Consider the following 18,092-nt stretch of genomic DNA (forward strand, 5'->3'; position numbering starts at 1 on the left):
ACTTATTTTTGTTGCTTTGCTTTTGGTATTATATCTAACTAATCATTGCTTAATTAAGGTTATGAAAATTATGCCTATATTTTCTCTTAAGGGTTTTATAATTTTAGGTCTTTGATATATTTTAAATTAAATTTTAGATGTGGTGTGAGGTATAAACCAGCTTTATTCTTTTGTTTGTGAATATCAAGTTGTCCCAGCAACATTTGTTTAAAAGACTGTTCTTTTCCTCCATTGAATTGTCTTGGCACACATTTAAAATCAGTTGTGATAACTTATTTCTGGACTCTTTGTTCTGTTCCACTGACCTATTTTTGTGTCTTTTTGCCAATACCATACTATCTCAATTCATGTAGCTTTGTAGTAAGTTGGGAAGTTGGGAAGAATCATTCATCTAATCATCCAACTTGGATTATCTTTTTTCAAAACTTTGGCTAATCCTGGATTCTTTTAATTTCCATATGAATTAGGATCAGCGTATCAATTCCTGCAAAGAAGTCATCTGGGACTTTGATATATATTGGATCCCATGTTGAATCTCTAGATTTATTTATTACTACTTTTAATAGTAAGTCTTCTGTTCCATGAACATGGGATGTCTTGCCATTTAATTAGGTCTTTAATTCTATCAACATTGTTCTGTAGTTTTCAGATATAAATATTATACTTTTGTTTAACTTATTCCCAAGTGTTTTATTTCTAATTGATGCTATTATAAATAGAATTAATTATTATGTTTTAGTTTTGGTTTGCTCATTGCTACTTATAGAAATACAATTGATTTTGTTGTTGTTGTTAATCCTCACCTGAGAATATTTTTTCTTTTGCTTTACAGAGAGAGTGGGAGGGAAAAAGGGAGGGAGGGAAAGAAGGAGGGAGGGAGGGAGGGAGGGAGGGAGGGAGAGAGAGAGAGAGAGAGAGAGAGAGAGAGAGAGAGAGAGAGAGAGAGAGAAAGAAAGGGAGAGAGAAACATAGATGTGGAGACACACAAGGACTTGTTGCCTCCCACAAGCCAGCCCCCTGACCATGGGGCAGGGAGCAAACCTGCAACTCAAATACGTGCCTTGCACCAGGAATCAAACATGTGACCCTTAGGTGCACAGGCCAATGCTGTAACCACTGGCCAGGGCCAATGTGCTAATATTGGCCAGAGCAATTGCTTTTTTCTGTATTGATCATGTATCCTGCAACTTTGCTGAGTTCTTTATTAGTTTTTTAGTGGACTTCTTAGGGTCTAATTATTACCACTGTTATTATCATATTAGTTAATTTCCAAGGTAAAAATGTTCTGAGATTATTCATTTTTAATTTTGTAGGATTGTACATTAGCTATTTTATCTCTGCCTATATTTAAGTTTTCATGATATTTTATGTGCTACTTTATATAAATATATGTCATCTCTCTTAATTTTGTATTTTGAAGAGAAACTTTATTTTACCCATAAATGGAATTTTCATATGCTTAAAATAATTCCTTGTGGAGATTTTAAGTCTTATTGTAAAACTTAAAGTAGTTTAGAAAATAAAAAAATTATCTGTATTATTTTCTCATGAAGAGGAAAGTGGTTAGTCCCACATGGCAATAACTCACAGATTCATAATAGTTTTACCTCTTATTTGACTTTATTTCTGATTCTCAAAAAAAAAAAAAATATCTAGAAACAATTTGGAGTTCATGAATTACTTCGTGTTTACCTCAGTGGCAGTGTTCTGTCCAAATAAGCAGTATTCCTTATATTGGGGAACATAAAGAAAGCTGTGGGGGAGGAACAAACTGTCCTTTACCCTCAAGTTTCTTTTGGCTGGTCTAATAAATCAAATAAATATGAAACAAATTATCAAGAGAATATAACCAAATTTAATACATTCTATGTATGGAATGCCACTCATATGAGAGAGTCAGAGACCTCCACATGCAAGAGAGCTTCACAGATAGAAGGGAACATGGGCATATAAGATATCCCAAGCTAGGGATGAGGTAAGGTGCCTTAGGACCTTCAAAAGGTCATTGCAGGATGATAAGAAGAACAGACCTTTAGTAAACAGAAGTTTGCACTAACCTATAGACAGGTAAAAAAAAAAAAAAAAAAAAAAAAAGTTATCTCTGATAATAGCTTATTCAAGTTCTCCTAGGAGGTAAGAGGAAGTGGCAGAAGTTTATCTTGTGCCTGAAGCTAAAGTTGCTAACTCCTTGTTATCTGCATACCACTGAGTCACTTCTTGGGGTGGTTCATTCTGAACCTCCACAAAGCTTCTGTGGGCTTTGCTTTTATAAGTCTTGTTTCTTCTGTACCACCCAACCAGCATATGTTAACAGAATATGCCAACCCCAACTATGTCTCTTTGGCATAAGGGTTATTTTGAGCTGATCATTTTGGGAAACAGCAGATGCAAAAGTTCTAAAAACAAGAATAGAGAATATAATCCTTTCCTAAAGGAAATTTACATTTTTGAAGGAACTGTTAGAGTGAGCATCTCTCAGTACCAGGAAGAGAACAATGATTAAATCACAAGAGAATCTTATCAGTAGAAAAGGCAGCAATTTAAATCTAACAGACTTTACCTTTACTTTTCTAATAACTAGCTTCTCATAACTAGCTGCCTCTAAGCCCCACCAACCCTGCCTTCAATCTTTTTTTAGTTTTTAGCTGAAAACAGTATTTAAGATGGTGGCTTAGGTCATTTTTGAAGTTACTAATTTTTTTCTGGTTATCACCCATGTATGTATTTATGAGGTATTATACGTGTTAATAAATGTCTGTCTGTTTTTTGCTTGTTAAACTGTCCTTTATAACTTGGGTGTCTCAGCCAAGTCTCAGAAAGGTTAGAGAGAAAATTATTTTGCCTCCCTTATATCTGTTTCGCACTCCAAATTATATTGAAGTAAATCCAAAACTTCTTATTTCATTTTTAAATATTTTCAGAATCTATAATAATAAAAGCGTAATATCCAAATCAACCGAATGACCAAACAGCAGAATGACCATCCACTGGCACCAGCCAATGTGATTGGTCGAGGGGGCCCCACCCCATGATTGCCCCCGCAGAGGGAGGCCCAGGCCTCCCTCTGCAGGGTGATCAATGGAGGTGGGAGGGGGCTCCGCAGTCAATTGCCCCTAAGAGGAAGACCTAGGCTACTCGGCCAGCAGCTCTGTGGCGGGTGGGCGGTGCCTCCCTCTGGGGGTGATGAAACTGCTTCGGCATATGTCTGAGATTTTGCTGCCTGTGGATTCCCTAGTATTTTTATGGTACTTATTTTTAAGAAAACATGTACTCAGCCTCATAAATCCTCCTACATTTTTTTTTTTTTTCCTGAAACATCTACTTAAGATATAAATTACTTGTTTGCCAGGCATCTCTGACATTTTGTGTTATTACTGGGAAATTCACAGAAATAAATGGAAAATGCTATGGGCATAAATGTGTGTGCATAATAAATAGGGAGGAAATGAGAGTTGTTGAGTAGAAATTCAGTTAAATAGGAGAAATGTACACACTCCAAACCAAGAAAGGGAATTTGATCAAATGAAGTTTGGATTCTACAGTGTTAAACAAATTTAAACTTGTCAGGACTATGTAAGGGCAGTGTTATAAACACTGAACTATTGTTGAATACCTCATGTGGTGGGAAAGGTGAGCCAGGACCCAGGATTTGAACTCTCTAAGGCTTGACATGGATTGTACTGGGGGGTATGGGGCAGGGCAGTTTCAGACCTTTAGAAAGAGTTACAGAAGCAGTGTTTGGAAGAGCAGGGATGCAAGGCCATCAAAATCTGACTTTGATGGGGAAAGGAAAATATACTAAAATTATATTGACAATGGCAAAATACTCTTTCAAAAAAATGTTGTGTTTCAGTATGGTTTTGATGATACATTGGAATTTTTTCTTCAGAAGGAGCACATCTCTGAAATCAAAGTCCAAGTCAGTAGGAAAGTCTGATTCGTGTACTAACATTTACTTTACATACTTTTAAACATCATATCATGTTAAAAATAAGATTGGATTCAAGATTAGTCTCAGGCAAAGTTATAAGACATGGGTATTCTCTTTTATTGCTAGTAATAATATAAATAGTCTATTTATAGAGCTCTGTTTAGCTATAGTTTTCAAATCCTTAAATGTTCATAACTTTGACCCAGCAATTCCATATCTAAGAATTTATTTTAAGGCAACAATCGGGAAAGTGTAAAAATTAATTGGAATGTGAGGCTTTTCATCACTCTTCATAAAAATGAAAAAATGAAAGGAATCTAAATGTCCACAATAGAGAATTTGTTAAGTAAATTACATCTGTATGAAGCAATATTATTCATGTACTTAAAAATTGTGGTATAGATGAGTTGTTGGTGATTCAGGAAAATATCATGATGTTTTTGTTTCTGGGGGGGAAATAGGATACCAAAAATGTGCAAGGTATGAATGGAGAGAGTTGTTTTTAACTTTTTTATAGTTAATGTTTCTAAAGTTTTTAACTTTAAAACTCTTTATAGCATCATTCTTTCTTCCTGAACCTTGATAAAGGGCCTGCCTTCCCTCTTCTATCTGCTCTCTTTGGGATAATCACAAAGCTTTCAAACTTGTTCTACTTCTCCTCTCAAAATCTAGGTGTTTTATATACTGCTATTCTCAAAAACTAGGCTAAATCAAGAGAGCTAACCCAGAAGCTAATTTATAATATACTAGAGGCCAAGTGCACAAAATTTGTGCACAGGTAGGGTCCCTAGACCTGGCCTGCAATCAGGGCCAATCTGTGGGGCGACCAGCAGGGTGGTTGGGACCTTGCTTGCACCTGCCTTGGCTGACCTGGCGCCGCCTGCTTGCTGGCCCTATCCCCTGCTGCTGCAGCCGATCAGGGCCTTTGGGCTGGGGGTAGCTCCTACATTGAGCATCTGCCCCCTTGGCGGCCAGCGCGAGTCATAGTGACTGGTTGTTCTGCAGGTCATTCTGCTGTTTGGTTGATTTGCATATTAGGGTTTTATATAGATAGATTAATGGAAAACAATAGGTTAAAATGTGACAACTTTTCATATATCTCAGTCACTTATACAACAAATTATATTTCCATACTTTCAGCCTTCAGAAGGAACTGTGGAAAGTAAGCTGATTTACCAAATAGTGGGATTATTTTATTTTTCAGCATCACTCTAGGCAAGTAGATGTGATTACCATAGGGATCATGTGACAACAGCAAGACAAAGATCAAGTGGAGTTTTTTGATGCATTTAAAAACCACACATGGATGAGTCTTAATTTTATATACGTGGTTGTGCTCTTTACAATACCATTGTTTTAATATTTCTATTTATCTAAACATAATAGAATGATTTCCAAAAGGGGAACTAGGTTTCCATAGTTAATTTTTTTTTTCTTCCTTGAGCACTATAGTGCCCTTCTCAGTGTTATAGTGTTAGATTGTTAGGACATTCAGTAATGTCCCTACTCTGAAGGAAATAAGATGCATCCAAGTCTGAAGAATGATCCTTCTATTGTGCCTCCTCTGTATTTCTGTAACATGACATACCACTTGCTTTTATGTGTCTCTGCCCCATACTGAAAATTTACCTGGAAATTGTCCCTTGAAAGCTGTTACTCATCATCACAACCTTAGCTCCTACACAGGGCCTAATTAAATACCTTCTTAGTAATCCTGAAAATGCCCAGTGGTGTGACACAAAGTATATAAAAAAAATAACCTACTTTAATGAAGGCAAATTTGAAGAAACTTGCAAATGCTTACTGAGTGCTCTCTGTGTGTCAGACACCACACTTAGCATTTTCAGTGCATTATATAATTTAGTAATCGCAAGAACCTGAGATTCATATCATTTTTTTAATAGATGGGGAAATTGAGACTCACAGAAATTAAGTTCAAGGTTAGGTGGTATTGGGACCAGATGAGAAGATGGGAACATGTTTCAAACTCCTATTCTGTGCTGTTAACTCTCAATACCTACACCTGTCCAAGAAAAGGCCTTTCTGAGAGGTGAAATTACTCCTCATTTATGCCAGGCATCTCCATCCTCATGGCTGGCCAAAGCTGTTTGGCTTCAAATACTCATGAGGGAATAATACACTTGCCAGGAAAGTTTACCTGCAAGTTGCAAATTCAGGATACAGTTTATTTCTGTTCCACCTTGATTTCCATTTATGAGGCAAAATTTTCCATTTTGATATGGTTTAATGACTCTTTCTCTCTTTATATTTGATAATCAGATGTAACAGAAGTTCGAGTTTGCCTTTCCACATTCAGTCTTTGGTTTCCTGTTTTAAAGGGCTGGTAAACTGCTAGTAGCTATGAGCTGGTTAGATGTATTAATCCAATGCTTAATGTGTGTCCTGCATTTTCCTAGTGTTGTGCTGGATGTTGGATAATTGTAATTCTTAATATCTTTTTTTGCCTGACCTTCCATAATGTTGTGATGTCAGTTCCTAACCCTCATTTAATCATCCATCTACAGCTTATTTTATGAGGGTCTTGTCTCTTCAGCTATATTATAATTATGTCTTATATTTCTTCTGAACCTACCACAAACCAAGCACAGGCTTCAGCACCTGGTAATGATTCTAGAGAGAAGAGCAACAAACATGTTATCAGGAGAGCTAGCTCCTTGTCTGATTCTACTACTATTTAGCAGCAAGATTTGGGGATTTCTTAGCTGAGACTTAATGGGTCTTGCTTTTTGCAATAAAAAATCAGTGGGGTGGTCTAGATTGCTTGGTCTTTTCTAGCTTACACTGGAATTTAGAAATCTTTTTAATTTCTTATGGTTAATTGATACTTTCATTTATTATGGTGGAATTAACAGAAACAGAAATATGATAAATTAATCTGAATTTGCAAAGATAATATTAAGTTCAGTTTTGAATACGTGACATTCAAGAAGCAGAACAATGTACCTAAATCTAGATATTTTTTAAGAATGATGCCCTTGCCAGTGTAGCTTAATTGGTTGGAGCATCATACCATGCACCAAAAGGTGGCTGGTTTAATTTCTGGTGAGGATACATATCCAGATTGTGGGTTCGATCCCCAGTCGGGGTGCATGCAGGAGGCAACAGATCATGTTTCTCTCTCACTTCAGTGTTTCTCTCTTGCTCGCTCCCTCTCTCTCTAAAATCAAGGGAAGGGAAGGGAGAAAAGAGAAAGGAGAAAGGAAGAAAGAAAGAGGGAGGGGGGAAGGAGGGAGGGAAGGAATAATATAGCTCTGGCCAGCCCTGGCCAGGTGCTTAGTTGATTAGAGCATAGTTCTGATATACACCAAGATTGAGTGTTTGATCACTGTCAGAGCATATACAAGAATCAACCAATGAATACATAAATAAGTGGAACAACAAATTAGTATTCTTCTCCCTCTCTCATATAAAAAAAAATTTTTTTAAAGAAAGCACTTTATTTTTTTTTAAAAAGGAAAAGAATGAAAATACAGGTTAGATTTTAAGTTGGTGATGGAGGTGCTATCATTCTCACTGACCTCTTTTGTTAGTGTGGATTAGAAGCATAGGCTTGAAGTAAAAGGTACTTATTCATAGCAATCATATAATCACAGATTTTTAGGTCTGAAAGAGATGTACAAATATAGCCTTCCCCAACTGTTTTTCTACATGGGATTTTCCCAAGTTACACACTAGCTAAATGCAGATATGGTTTTCAGACCAAGTCCCCTATCTCTAAGTTTCTGGTTCATCCCTCACTGTGCTTGTTTCCTTTTAGACTGCTTTTTAATATCTGTAGTATTCTTTTGTAAATAATAAATTCACTAATCATTGTGCATCCAAATAGATGCAAAATTATTTGTAAAATTTAGCTCAGCTTCCTGGGAAGGAAAACAGTCAAATAGCATCATCACTGTATCCAACTTTTATCTTCTATAATTAAATGGTGTTGTATGGAAACCACTGAATTGTGCAATTATAAGGGTATGGTTTTATGACATCTGTTGAGAGTTAAGTCATGGTGTACAGTCCTAAATGTTTTTGTTTGTTTTTTGTATTCTCAGGAAGTATTAATCTCTGCATCCCTGCCCAGATCCTGTATTAGATCTGGGGTATATGAAATATAGGCTGATCATGTAGTGATTCTCTATAGAATGATACCAAAATATGTGTTTGTGGTGGGTCTCCATTTTTTTCTGAAAAAGAACTGGATATCCATATTAAAGGTCAAATGGAGATCTGGCATCCATTTCACTACTTGCAAGACATAATCTCAAGAATATGTAACACACATAACTCTTTGCCAGAAAACTGAAAGGAAATGATTACATTTGAGTACAATGTATTCTACAACAATAGTTTAGTGTGTATGAAATTTAAAACTGCTGGGTTTCCAAATATGATTTTTTTAAAATAGACATTTAGTTTTTAAAACATACCGACTGTGTTATCCTTTGCGAGATATTCTTAAAAGCTGATATTTAAGACCAAAGAAACTAAAAATCTTAATGATAATAAGTTGCAAGATATTGAATTCTCTAGTATTCTATTTTAATGTGTTTTTTCTTATTTCTGCTGAATATTTTAATTTCATGAGCACTTCATGTTATGTTATTTTACCATAACATTGCCTTTTAAAATCTTACCCATTATGATCACGTAGGTACTTTAGCATTAAGTCTTAAAGTCTACAGTGGTGTCTGTGTTTCACATTTACACAGACTAGTTGGGATTTTATGCAGGTGGTGACCACATCTATCTCCTTCACCTAGTTATCTAGCACAGGACCTGGCATGTAGCAGGCATTTAATTAATTGGGGTGTTTTTAGTTTTGTTTTTTGAGTGACTGAATCAAAGAATGAATGACAAGCAGCACTAACTAGCTAATTAACTAGTTATTTAAACTAAGTAAAAAATAGACAAATATATATATATAATTTCAAGGGAGTATCTAAAGCCTCTGGAGAGATGTCTTTAAAACTCATTCAATATATAGTTGACCCTTAAGCAGGTTTGACCTGTTCAGGTCTACTTATATGCAAAATTTTTTCAATAAATACCTGGTATTGCAACTTGAAATTCAACCATGAATTGAAAAACGTATTTTTCATCTGTGGTTGGGAACCCATGGATACAGAGGGACAACTATATGCATTTTTCTATGCCATTTTATGTAAGAGACTTGAGTATCTGCATATTTTGGTATCCATCCGTCTGGCAGTGTTTGCCGGGGGGGGGGGGGGGGGTGTTGTGTCATTTCTTGGAACTAATCCCTTATGGATTACCTAGGGACAACTGTAGTTAAGTTTTGGGGGAATCAAAAGTTATACGCAGATTTTTCGACAGCACAGGCATCACTGCCCTTAACCACTGCATTATTCAAGGCTCACCTGTATTCATTCAACAGGAGGGTCACATAGGTTCAGTCACCTGTCTGATATCAATTCGGAAAACAGGACTGTCAGAGAAGGGTTGGTGATGGAAATCTTCTTTACAAAGTGTTTCAGCCAAGGGGAGAGGTAAAAGTGCTTTGTTCTTTACTGAAATTTGAATAGCATAGGACTTAACCCAAGGTGTGGTCAAGCCAACAACCCTTGAAGTTGAGTCCCTGGTGACTTCCTTCAGAGACTCCTCTGCCCCCTGAGCCAGTGCTCCCTGTAGGCACTCCTAAGCAAGAGAGGAACAAGAAGTTAATTCTGCCTGTGCCTCCTTCCTCATTATGTGGCTTTTGAAAATATACCATTTGAACTCCTGCTTTGTGGAATAGGACTATCAGTGCTAACCTACTTGGCCAAGATATTATGAAAAGTAATTTAAGGCTTTAAAAAAATCTATGTTTGAAGCCACATTTTTACCCAGAGTTGCCATAACAATACTTGTTTTTCACTTTAGTGATTATTTCAAGGCCAAAATGCAGTAATATATATGGTTAGTATACATGGTTTGTTTTTATACTTTTTAAAAGAATGAGAGGTTTCAAAAAAAGGAAAACTCTTTGTGTGTGTCTTCATAGCCTTTTACCTCATTGAGTTGAAAAAGGAAAAAAAAATTATGCAAACTTTATGAAAGTACAGACAAATTTGGCATTTCACTTATGGGAAAATTTTGCAGAATTGCACTGACTAAAAGTGATTTTTGTTTTGGCTTTCCTGTGAAGCCATCCAGAAAGGCCAAAAATTACTGGCATTGCTTTTGTACAAACCTTTCACATAGACTTCGCTTGTAATTCAGACAAATACATAATTCAGGTCATTGCATTGGTGACACACATATCCACATATCAGAGCTGGTGAACAGAAAATTGTCATGAAATGGGGATATTTTATCTTATGGACAGACCAAACCACACACATTACAGCAAAGGAAACATTGCATTAACATGCTTGGGAGCAGGGTTTCCTGAGCTGATCCCTGTCTCTTAGTCCCTCAGTGGGGAAGCCAATTGTTTACTGATTACAATGAAGACATCACTTGGCAAACATTTTGGCCTCAAGTCAATGTATGACATCAGTCTCCTTTAGGGTTTTCCACATAAAAGGAATTCTCCAAAGAAAACACAAATTGAGCCTTATTTTGAAATCTAAGGTTTCAAATGAACTATCTCAATCATGTATTTCTTATTTCTTATTTTATTTCCAAGTAGATATTACCTAACACTTAAAATATAAGTGCTAAACTTGCAGTGTTTTCAGAGCTTCCATTAGAGAGTCCTTTATAGCTATTGTCACCCAACCCCCTTTTATAGGGGTGATATCTTTTTTTGTTTCTCAGTACAGAGGGTCACCAATTCGGGAGAGGTTTACATCACTTTGTTTGAGGAAGGAAGTAAATGTTATTCTTTGACCCCTCAGGGTGTGGCTCTGTGCTCCAGAAGAAAAGTACTCTTACTAAAGTTAGAGGGACTCCATGATGAGGCATGTTTTGTCATTTGTCCTGTGAGTGGTATTTCACTCTATTGCATAAACACCTTCCCTGTCTATACTTATGTGAAATTATTAGTTTCCACAACTTCCTCTTTTGTTAGGTGATGTTTATTTAATACTTTAATGCACATGGCCTTAATGCAAGTACAAGTGAGTTATGCCTTATGAGTTTCATAGAAGCAGGGAAGGCCAATGACCAAAAGTGCCAAGATAAGGGAATCATGATGTTAGCCAGGTGGAGCACAGGAAGAATTATCTATGTATCATGAGCTGAGAATAGGTTTAACATTCTCATGCCCAAAGTGTTCTATCTGGAAGCTGTTGCTTGGGAAACATAATATCCTCATATCTTATGAATGACTAAACAGAGAATGAGAATCACTCCAGCCATTTTTCCCCCTATTTTTGGTAATAGTATGTTTACTTTCATTATTCTTCAAGACACAGTCACTTTGTGTTCTATAAGACATACACACACACACACACACACACACACACACGTATATGTTTTTATTGATTTTGGAGAGAGAAAGGAAGAGAGAAACATAAATGTGAGAGAAGAATCAATTGGGTACAACCTGCAACCTGGGTATGTGCCCTGATCAGGAACTGAACTGGTGACCCTTCAGTGCACAGGATGATGCTCAACCAACTGAGCCACACTGGTTAGAAATACCATTCTTAATATATTGATTCCACGGTGTATAATTTATTTTTATCTCACTATTTTTATTTAGCCAATGGCTTTTATTCACACTGATATTTTATTCTCATTTCTCATTGTTCCTCTTTGCTTTCTCTTGGTTTAAATACTCAGATTGCAGGTTGTTCCTAATCGATGTACCATGAAGTACATTGAAAAGACATGAATATATGCCATTAACCTAACTACTATATAAGTCATTTACCTAGCTAAAATATGAATTGAAAATAGTTAAATAAAGCAGTTAAGACTACTGGTATTTAAGAAAAGGGAGCTCACAAGTAATTTTTTTGCCCTGCATTTTTCTGCAATTGTTAAAACTCAGCATCATAAGCTCTACAACTCATTAAAGAAATATACACAGAATAACAAGTGAAATGATTATCCAGTGAAAATTTGACATTGCAATGATTGTTTATTTTCTATCTTTGCAGTATCAATTGAGGGTCAGTTATCCTTTCATTCAATATGGATGCTCATGCTTTCTATATTGATTCAACCAATCTCTCCATTTTTGCAGCCAAGCTTCTCAAAATAGTTCATATTTTAAGTTTCAAAATTATCATTTCTTATTTATTCTTCAACACAGTGATTTGGCTTCTGCCCTCACTGTTCTGTTAAAGGGGCTCAACTTCCTCACTGTCTTTCTTGTTGCCAAATTTTGGAACATTTTCTCGTCCTTTTCTGTATTATTTGCTATAATTTAACTGCTAACTCTTTCTTGAAAGTTTTCCTTGTTTGGTTTCTTTCTCTTCTGGTTTTTCTAACCCTCACCATTCTTTCTTAGCTTCCTTTCTTGACCTATCTTCCTCCAAAAAAACACCAAATATTGGTATTTTCTAAAGTTCTTTTCTCAGAATTTCCTTTCCTCACCACACCAACACTCATAGCTTTCGCTATCACCAACTACAAATTTGCATCACTAGTCCATCCTTTTCCAGACATACGCTTTTAACTGTGGGTTGTCTTTAGACATATTGTACTCCCCACTGAACATTGGAATACATTGGGTACTTCACACTCAGCATATCTAAGACAGAACTCACCTCCTACCTACTTTCCCCACCTTTTAACCATCCTCCCCTACCAAAATCCTTCAGCAACAAAAAATAGTATCCCATTCCTGTATTATATATCCTGCTGAATAGCTAGTACTTCTCAATAACTCCCTGTTTTCCTTATTTTGCTCTCCAGTTTCATTAGTCACTAATTCAAATTAACTATACATCATAAATACTTCTTTTTAAAAAATAAATATTTCTTGTTTACACTCCATCCTCTCTAACCCCATAACCATTGGAAAACATACATTCTGCCTGTCTTTCTTCCATATTGCCTTAATGATTCTTTAAGAATACCTACTGATCAATTAATTCCCCTTCTCACAATTTGTCATTTGCTCCTTGCCAACAGTATAAAATCCAGTTATTTGTGGCTAGTTTTTCCTTTTCTCATCCTACAATTACATCCTGTGCTGTAGCTATGTGGAAAGCTTGAATTTCCTCAGGACCCATATGATTTTCTTCTTTGTCTAAATTTATTGATTTGAGAGAGAGAGAGAGGTGGGGGAACATCAATTTATTGCTCCACTTATTTATGCGTACATTGGTTTCTTGTCTGTACCCTGACCAGAATTCAAACTCACAGTCTTGCTGTATCTGGACAATGCTCTAACCAACTGAGCTATCTGGCCAGGGCTCCATACCTTTGTGGTATAACACTTATTTCTGCCCCTGCCTTGATATAGTTTTCATTCTTCTTTGTATAGGGACTAAACCTGTAACCTCCTCTGCACAGCTTTTGCAGGGCAATCCCTTGCAGAATATGCCTAATATTTATGTTTCTACAGTCCTCATTATACTTGGTTATTCTTGCATTGTACTGATAGTGTCTTTAAACTCATCATTTTCATCACTCTGAACCATGAGATCTTTTAGAACAGAGGCTGTATCACATCATCCTTGTGTCCCTGTATCCCTGGTAGTACCCAGCCTTTAGTGAGACACTAGTAAGAGTTCAGTTTGGGCCCTAACCGGTTTGGCTCAGTGGATAGAGCATCAGCCTGTGGACTGAAGGGTCCCAGGTTCGATTCTGGTCAAGGGCATGTACCTTGGTGTGGGCACATCTCCAGTAGGGAGTGTGCAAGAGATAGCTGATTGATGTTTCTCTCTCATCAATGTTTCTAACTCTATCCCTCTCCCTTACTTTCTGTTAAAAACAAAAAAAAATCAATAAAATACACTTTTTTTAAAAAAAGAGTGCAGTAGGGTTCATTGTCTTGCCCAAAGTAGCCTTACCTTTCGATTTTTTGTTCTTGTAAACTGATGAATTCATCACTCTTCTTCATGTATTCTTTATGTTTTCTCTTTTCTTCTTCTAACTCCAATATGGTTTGCCTATGAGATTTTTCTACTATTAAAAGCTGTTTCAGAATTCGTCTGTGATATTCTTTATGTTTTGCCACAACTTTGTCCAACTGCAAAAAAAAAATAAATTTTTAGTCTATTAACTACAAATCCCTTATAATGCTGCCATCTTTCACACTTTAAGAAATGTTCAATTTTTGTCTAATTCAGCAGTGGGTTCTGATTTCTTTCTTTAGTTTTTAACATTTCTCTTGTTCATTGATTTTTTTTTGATACATTTCAACACAAATGTAATCTTCTTACTGTCATTATTTTTCCAGCAGAGAGAATAATTGGTGCCTCTGTAGCTGTGAACATTTCCCCTACATGCCCTTTCTGACACTTCCTTCTCTCTCCACAGAAACTATTAGGGATGATGTGCCGAATCTTTGATTCTGCAGCTGCTCTGCTGATCTCTCCTGCCCATCCCTTCCTATAGTACTCTACCAGTGTAAGCCTCTTGGATCTCCTAATCTGTTTTTCTTTGTGGGTGTGGTGTGGTGTGGTGTGGTGTGTGTGTGCGTGCGTGTGTACATGTTTGCTTTGTTTTTTTCTCCTTTTTATTAAATTTATTAGAGATGTTTTTCTTTGAATTATTCATCAAGGTGTTTGAGTATTTAAATGGTTAATCAATTCTGTGTTGGTATGTAGTGTGAATGTGACCAAATATAAGCATCAAATTCCTTCTAGTTTCCATGGCCTACTTATTTTTCTGTTATAAATACCTGATTTATATATTTGGCTTCTCTATTAGACTGTGAACTCCCTGAAGGCAGGGCCTACATTTTATTTTTCTTAGCCTCTTATCGAGTGACTTGTCTACAGTAGGTGCCTAGTATATGTTTAAAGATTGAAAACAAAATAAGCAAGCAAGGAATCAAGAAAGAAAAGAGAGAAAGAGGTTGAAATGTGGCTCAGGATCTTTTGATAAATTGAGATCCAATTAAGAACATAATTTTGAAAGTATGTGACTTTTTAGTTTGTTAAATACTAGGTGCTATAACTGATAATATTGGTTGATTTTACCCTTTGCCTTTATCATAAAAGGTTGAAAATTTGTGACTCTGAATTAAAAGCCAGTATAAATTGTACAGCCTTAAAAAGCACATACTTTACTAGGAATCCAAGGCACAAAATAGCCAAGCCATTCCAGAATAAGAATAAAACAAAGGTACCCCAGCATACAGGACCTAATTAATTCTCTGAGACCTATAAATTCTTAGGCTGGTTTTCTAATATTGATTTATAATGGTGTTTTACACACACAAAATACTTTATTATACCATATGGTGTTGATGGTTTTTATTAAATGTAACCAGTCCTTTTGAGGAAGCTGAAATTGCTAAGTTGCATTGCCTGCTGGCAGAATCACTGTTAACTAATGACCATCTTCTGAGAGGGAGGTTATAGTGTTTGTCCTAGGTCTTGAGTCATTAAAGTGAATTGTAAAGGAAATTCAAATGAATTGCTTTTGGAATTTGACAGTGAAATAGTGAAGAATCAGCCTTCATTAGGAAAGTTGTTAGTTGACTTAAGAAAACATTTATTTTAATTTGTATAAGATCAGCCCTAGAATTAATGACTAAATGAATGATTAAGGGAAGCTTCTTAAATGCAAAAAGGATGTCTTTCCTTAGATGTCTTGAAATAATATGGATATGGGTATTAAACTTAATTTGATCCAAAGAGAGAAAATAGAAGACTTATTTAATCCACTGTTGTTTTCCATTGTAATTTTTTTCTCTTTATCTTGTTTGTTTGCTTGCTTGCTTGTTTGTTTGAAGGGACAAGGAAGGAGGGGAAGAGTCATTGCCCTCCATTTATTACATGTCCTTAAGGGTCTCCCTTCCTTCAGCCTCACCTCTTCCAGCCTGTCCTCTTCAGTGACAGATGATCTTTTCACCAATGGGATCACTCCGCTCTCCTATTCAGAGCCAAAAGGTCTTTCACCACTGGTCTCCTGACACTTCCTCCCCATTCTCACTCCATACCTTCCCATTTTTCTTACCCAACCTTTAGCCACACTGGACTTCTGGAATTTCTTAGAACTTACCATGGTGATTCAAGACTGCTTTTTTTTCAGTACTGAGACCTAGGACATATTTTTCCCTTCTATGTAAAACTGTTCCTGAACTTCCTTTGTAGCTTTCTCTGATTACTCCTGGGTAGAAGTGTTTGTTCCTACATATCAGTGAGTTGCCTGATTCTCCGAGTTGTTCTTTTTTCTCTTTTAATCCTGACCCAAGGATATTTTATATTGATTTTTAGAGAGAGTGGAAGGGAGTGGGAGAGACAGAGAGAGAAACATCCATGTGAGAGACACATTGACTTGTTGCCTCCCACCCATGCCCCAACCAGGACCAGGGATCAAGCCTCAACCAAGGTACATGCCCTTGACTGGAATCAAACCTAAGACCCTTCAGTCCAAGGGCCAATGCTCTATCCACTGAGCCAAACTGGAAAGGGCTGATTCTCAGATTTTTTTATCCTCTCACATTCCATGTTTCTTGAAGGATGACTTGAACTTGCTGCATACTGTTTGATGCAATCACTAAGGAGCTCATTTTCTCAACAGTGATCATTGGAAAGCTTATGGAATAGTGGTCTGGCAAAGGGAAAGCTCCCCTAAAAAGAATTACTGATTCTAGAGATGACTTAACATATACCTAAGGTGACCAGACGTCCCGCTTTTGGCAGGACAGTCCCGCTTTTTAATAATTTGTCCCGCGTCCCGCAGCATTTTAAAACAGTCCTGATTTTTGTTAAAAATCGGGATGTCTGGTCACCTTACATATACCTGAAGTTTTAGTTTGTGCTTCATTTTCCATGCCCAAAATGCCTGTTAGTAAATATGTCAGTGGTTCTCAGTTCAGTCTCTTCTTCATTCCTGACAGATGGAATGATGGACCCAAGCCTCCTTGAATTCATTTCATTTCTCCCCACCCCCGAGTGTGAGAGCTTGACCACATCACTTAACCTTATGTATTTCAGGTTTCTCATTTATAAATTAAGTGCTTAGACTTGATTTTTAAGGTTATTTCTAGCTTCACAAGGCAACAAGTATTTATTAATTGCCTGTTCTGTGGGCTTAGTACTATGATAGTTGCCATGGGGAATGCAAGAGAAATTTGAAGTCTCAGTGCTTATACTTTCATTAGGAAATAAGATACACATGCATGCAACAATTAGGAGCAGCATAGGGTGGTGTATCATTAAGTACTAAGGAACTATCAGACCACTGCCCCCTTTTCATCTGTTCCCACTTACAGTTTGAAGCCTGGGAAAGAAAACAGGAAGACTGGTCAGTCATTTCAGGAAGTGTCGGGGCAGAAAGCCTGAAAAGATGGCTCCTAATGTTTATGGTTCAGTGACAAGCTTCCTGCTTATCATTTTAACTTGTCTGATGTCATGTCCTATTCCCAAGCCCTAGTACAATTCAACTTCTTGCCTAGGATGAAGGAAGTACAGTGTATTTCATTAGGTTAGATTTCTGACGTTTCTTCGTGGTCAGAAGGAATGAAGAACAGAGAGGTTTTCCATCTTTTGGCTTTAAGTTGCACAATATATGTTTAAAAATTAATAATGACCACCCTGATTTTAATTTTATCTCTTTCTGTGCTATGATTTGGTTCAGTTTGTTCTTTTCCATCACCTGTTTGAAGATTGTCCTTTTCAATGAAGCTAATCCATAAAGCAAAGAAATTGGCCATTTTAGTAGATCAAAGGTAACCACATATACTATTCATAAATATCCCTTCTTCTTCCTTGTGTCTATTGAAACCTGCTTTTCCTGGGTAACACTGGAATCTCTGTTTTTATAGAGACTGCTCATTCTCTCGTTGCCTCCATATCTCAGATTCAGGAAATGGCCCCATGATTCTCCTGGCTCTCCACCACCACTGCCAGACCCTTCTGAAAATGATTTCTTGTTCTCATCATCACCCTTAATGGTGGTAGTCTTTTCTCGTTCTTGTTTTATTCTTTTACTGAGCTTCAGGCCCCTCCTCCTATAATCTATCTTCTACCTTAAATCTTGGAAGCATTCTGGGTGATTTTCATATTTTGCTAGACATTTCATGTGGCTCTTTACCTATACCTGGTCAGTAGGCATTCTTTTTCCTCAAGGCCCC

At 36.7% G+C, this 18,092-nt stretch overlaps 2 protein-coding genes across 2 annotated transcripts in view; one reads left to right on the plus strand and one right to left on the minus strand.

Moving 5' to 3' along the window:
• CMSS1 (cms1 ribosomal small subunit homolog) overlaps window positions 1-18,092 on the plus strand; it is a 370,171-nt gene that overhangs the window by 92,095 nt on the left and 259,984 nt on the right. The window lies entirely within an intron of this gene.
• The window catches only part of LOC311618179 (filamin A-interacting protein 1-like), a 254,901-nt gene that overhangs the window by 47,422 nt on the left and 189,387 nt on the right, over window positions 1-18,092 (minus strand). Inside the window, exon 4 of the mRNA XM_084875529.1 lies at window positions 13,855-14,033. Coding sequence (XP_084731655.1) covers window positions 13,855-14,033 — 179 coding nt within the window. The remainder of the gene's footprint in view (window positions 1-13,854; window positions 14,034-18,092) is intronic.

The sequence above is a fragment of the Pipistrellus hanaki genome (genome assembly GCF_964339955.1).
Source record: "Pipistrellus hanaki genome assembly, chromosome: 2".
Classification (NCBI taxonomy): Eukaryota; Metazoa; Chordata; class Mammalia; order Chiroptera; family Vespertilionidae; genus Pipistrellus; species Pipistrellus hanaki.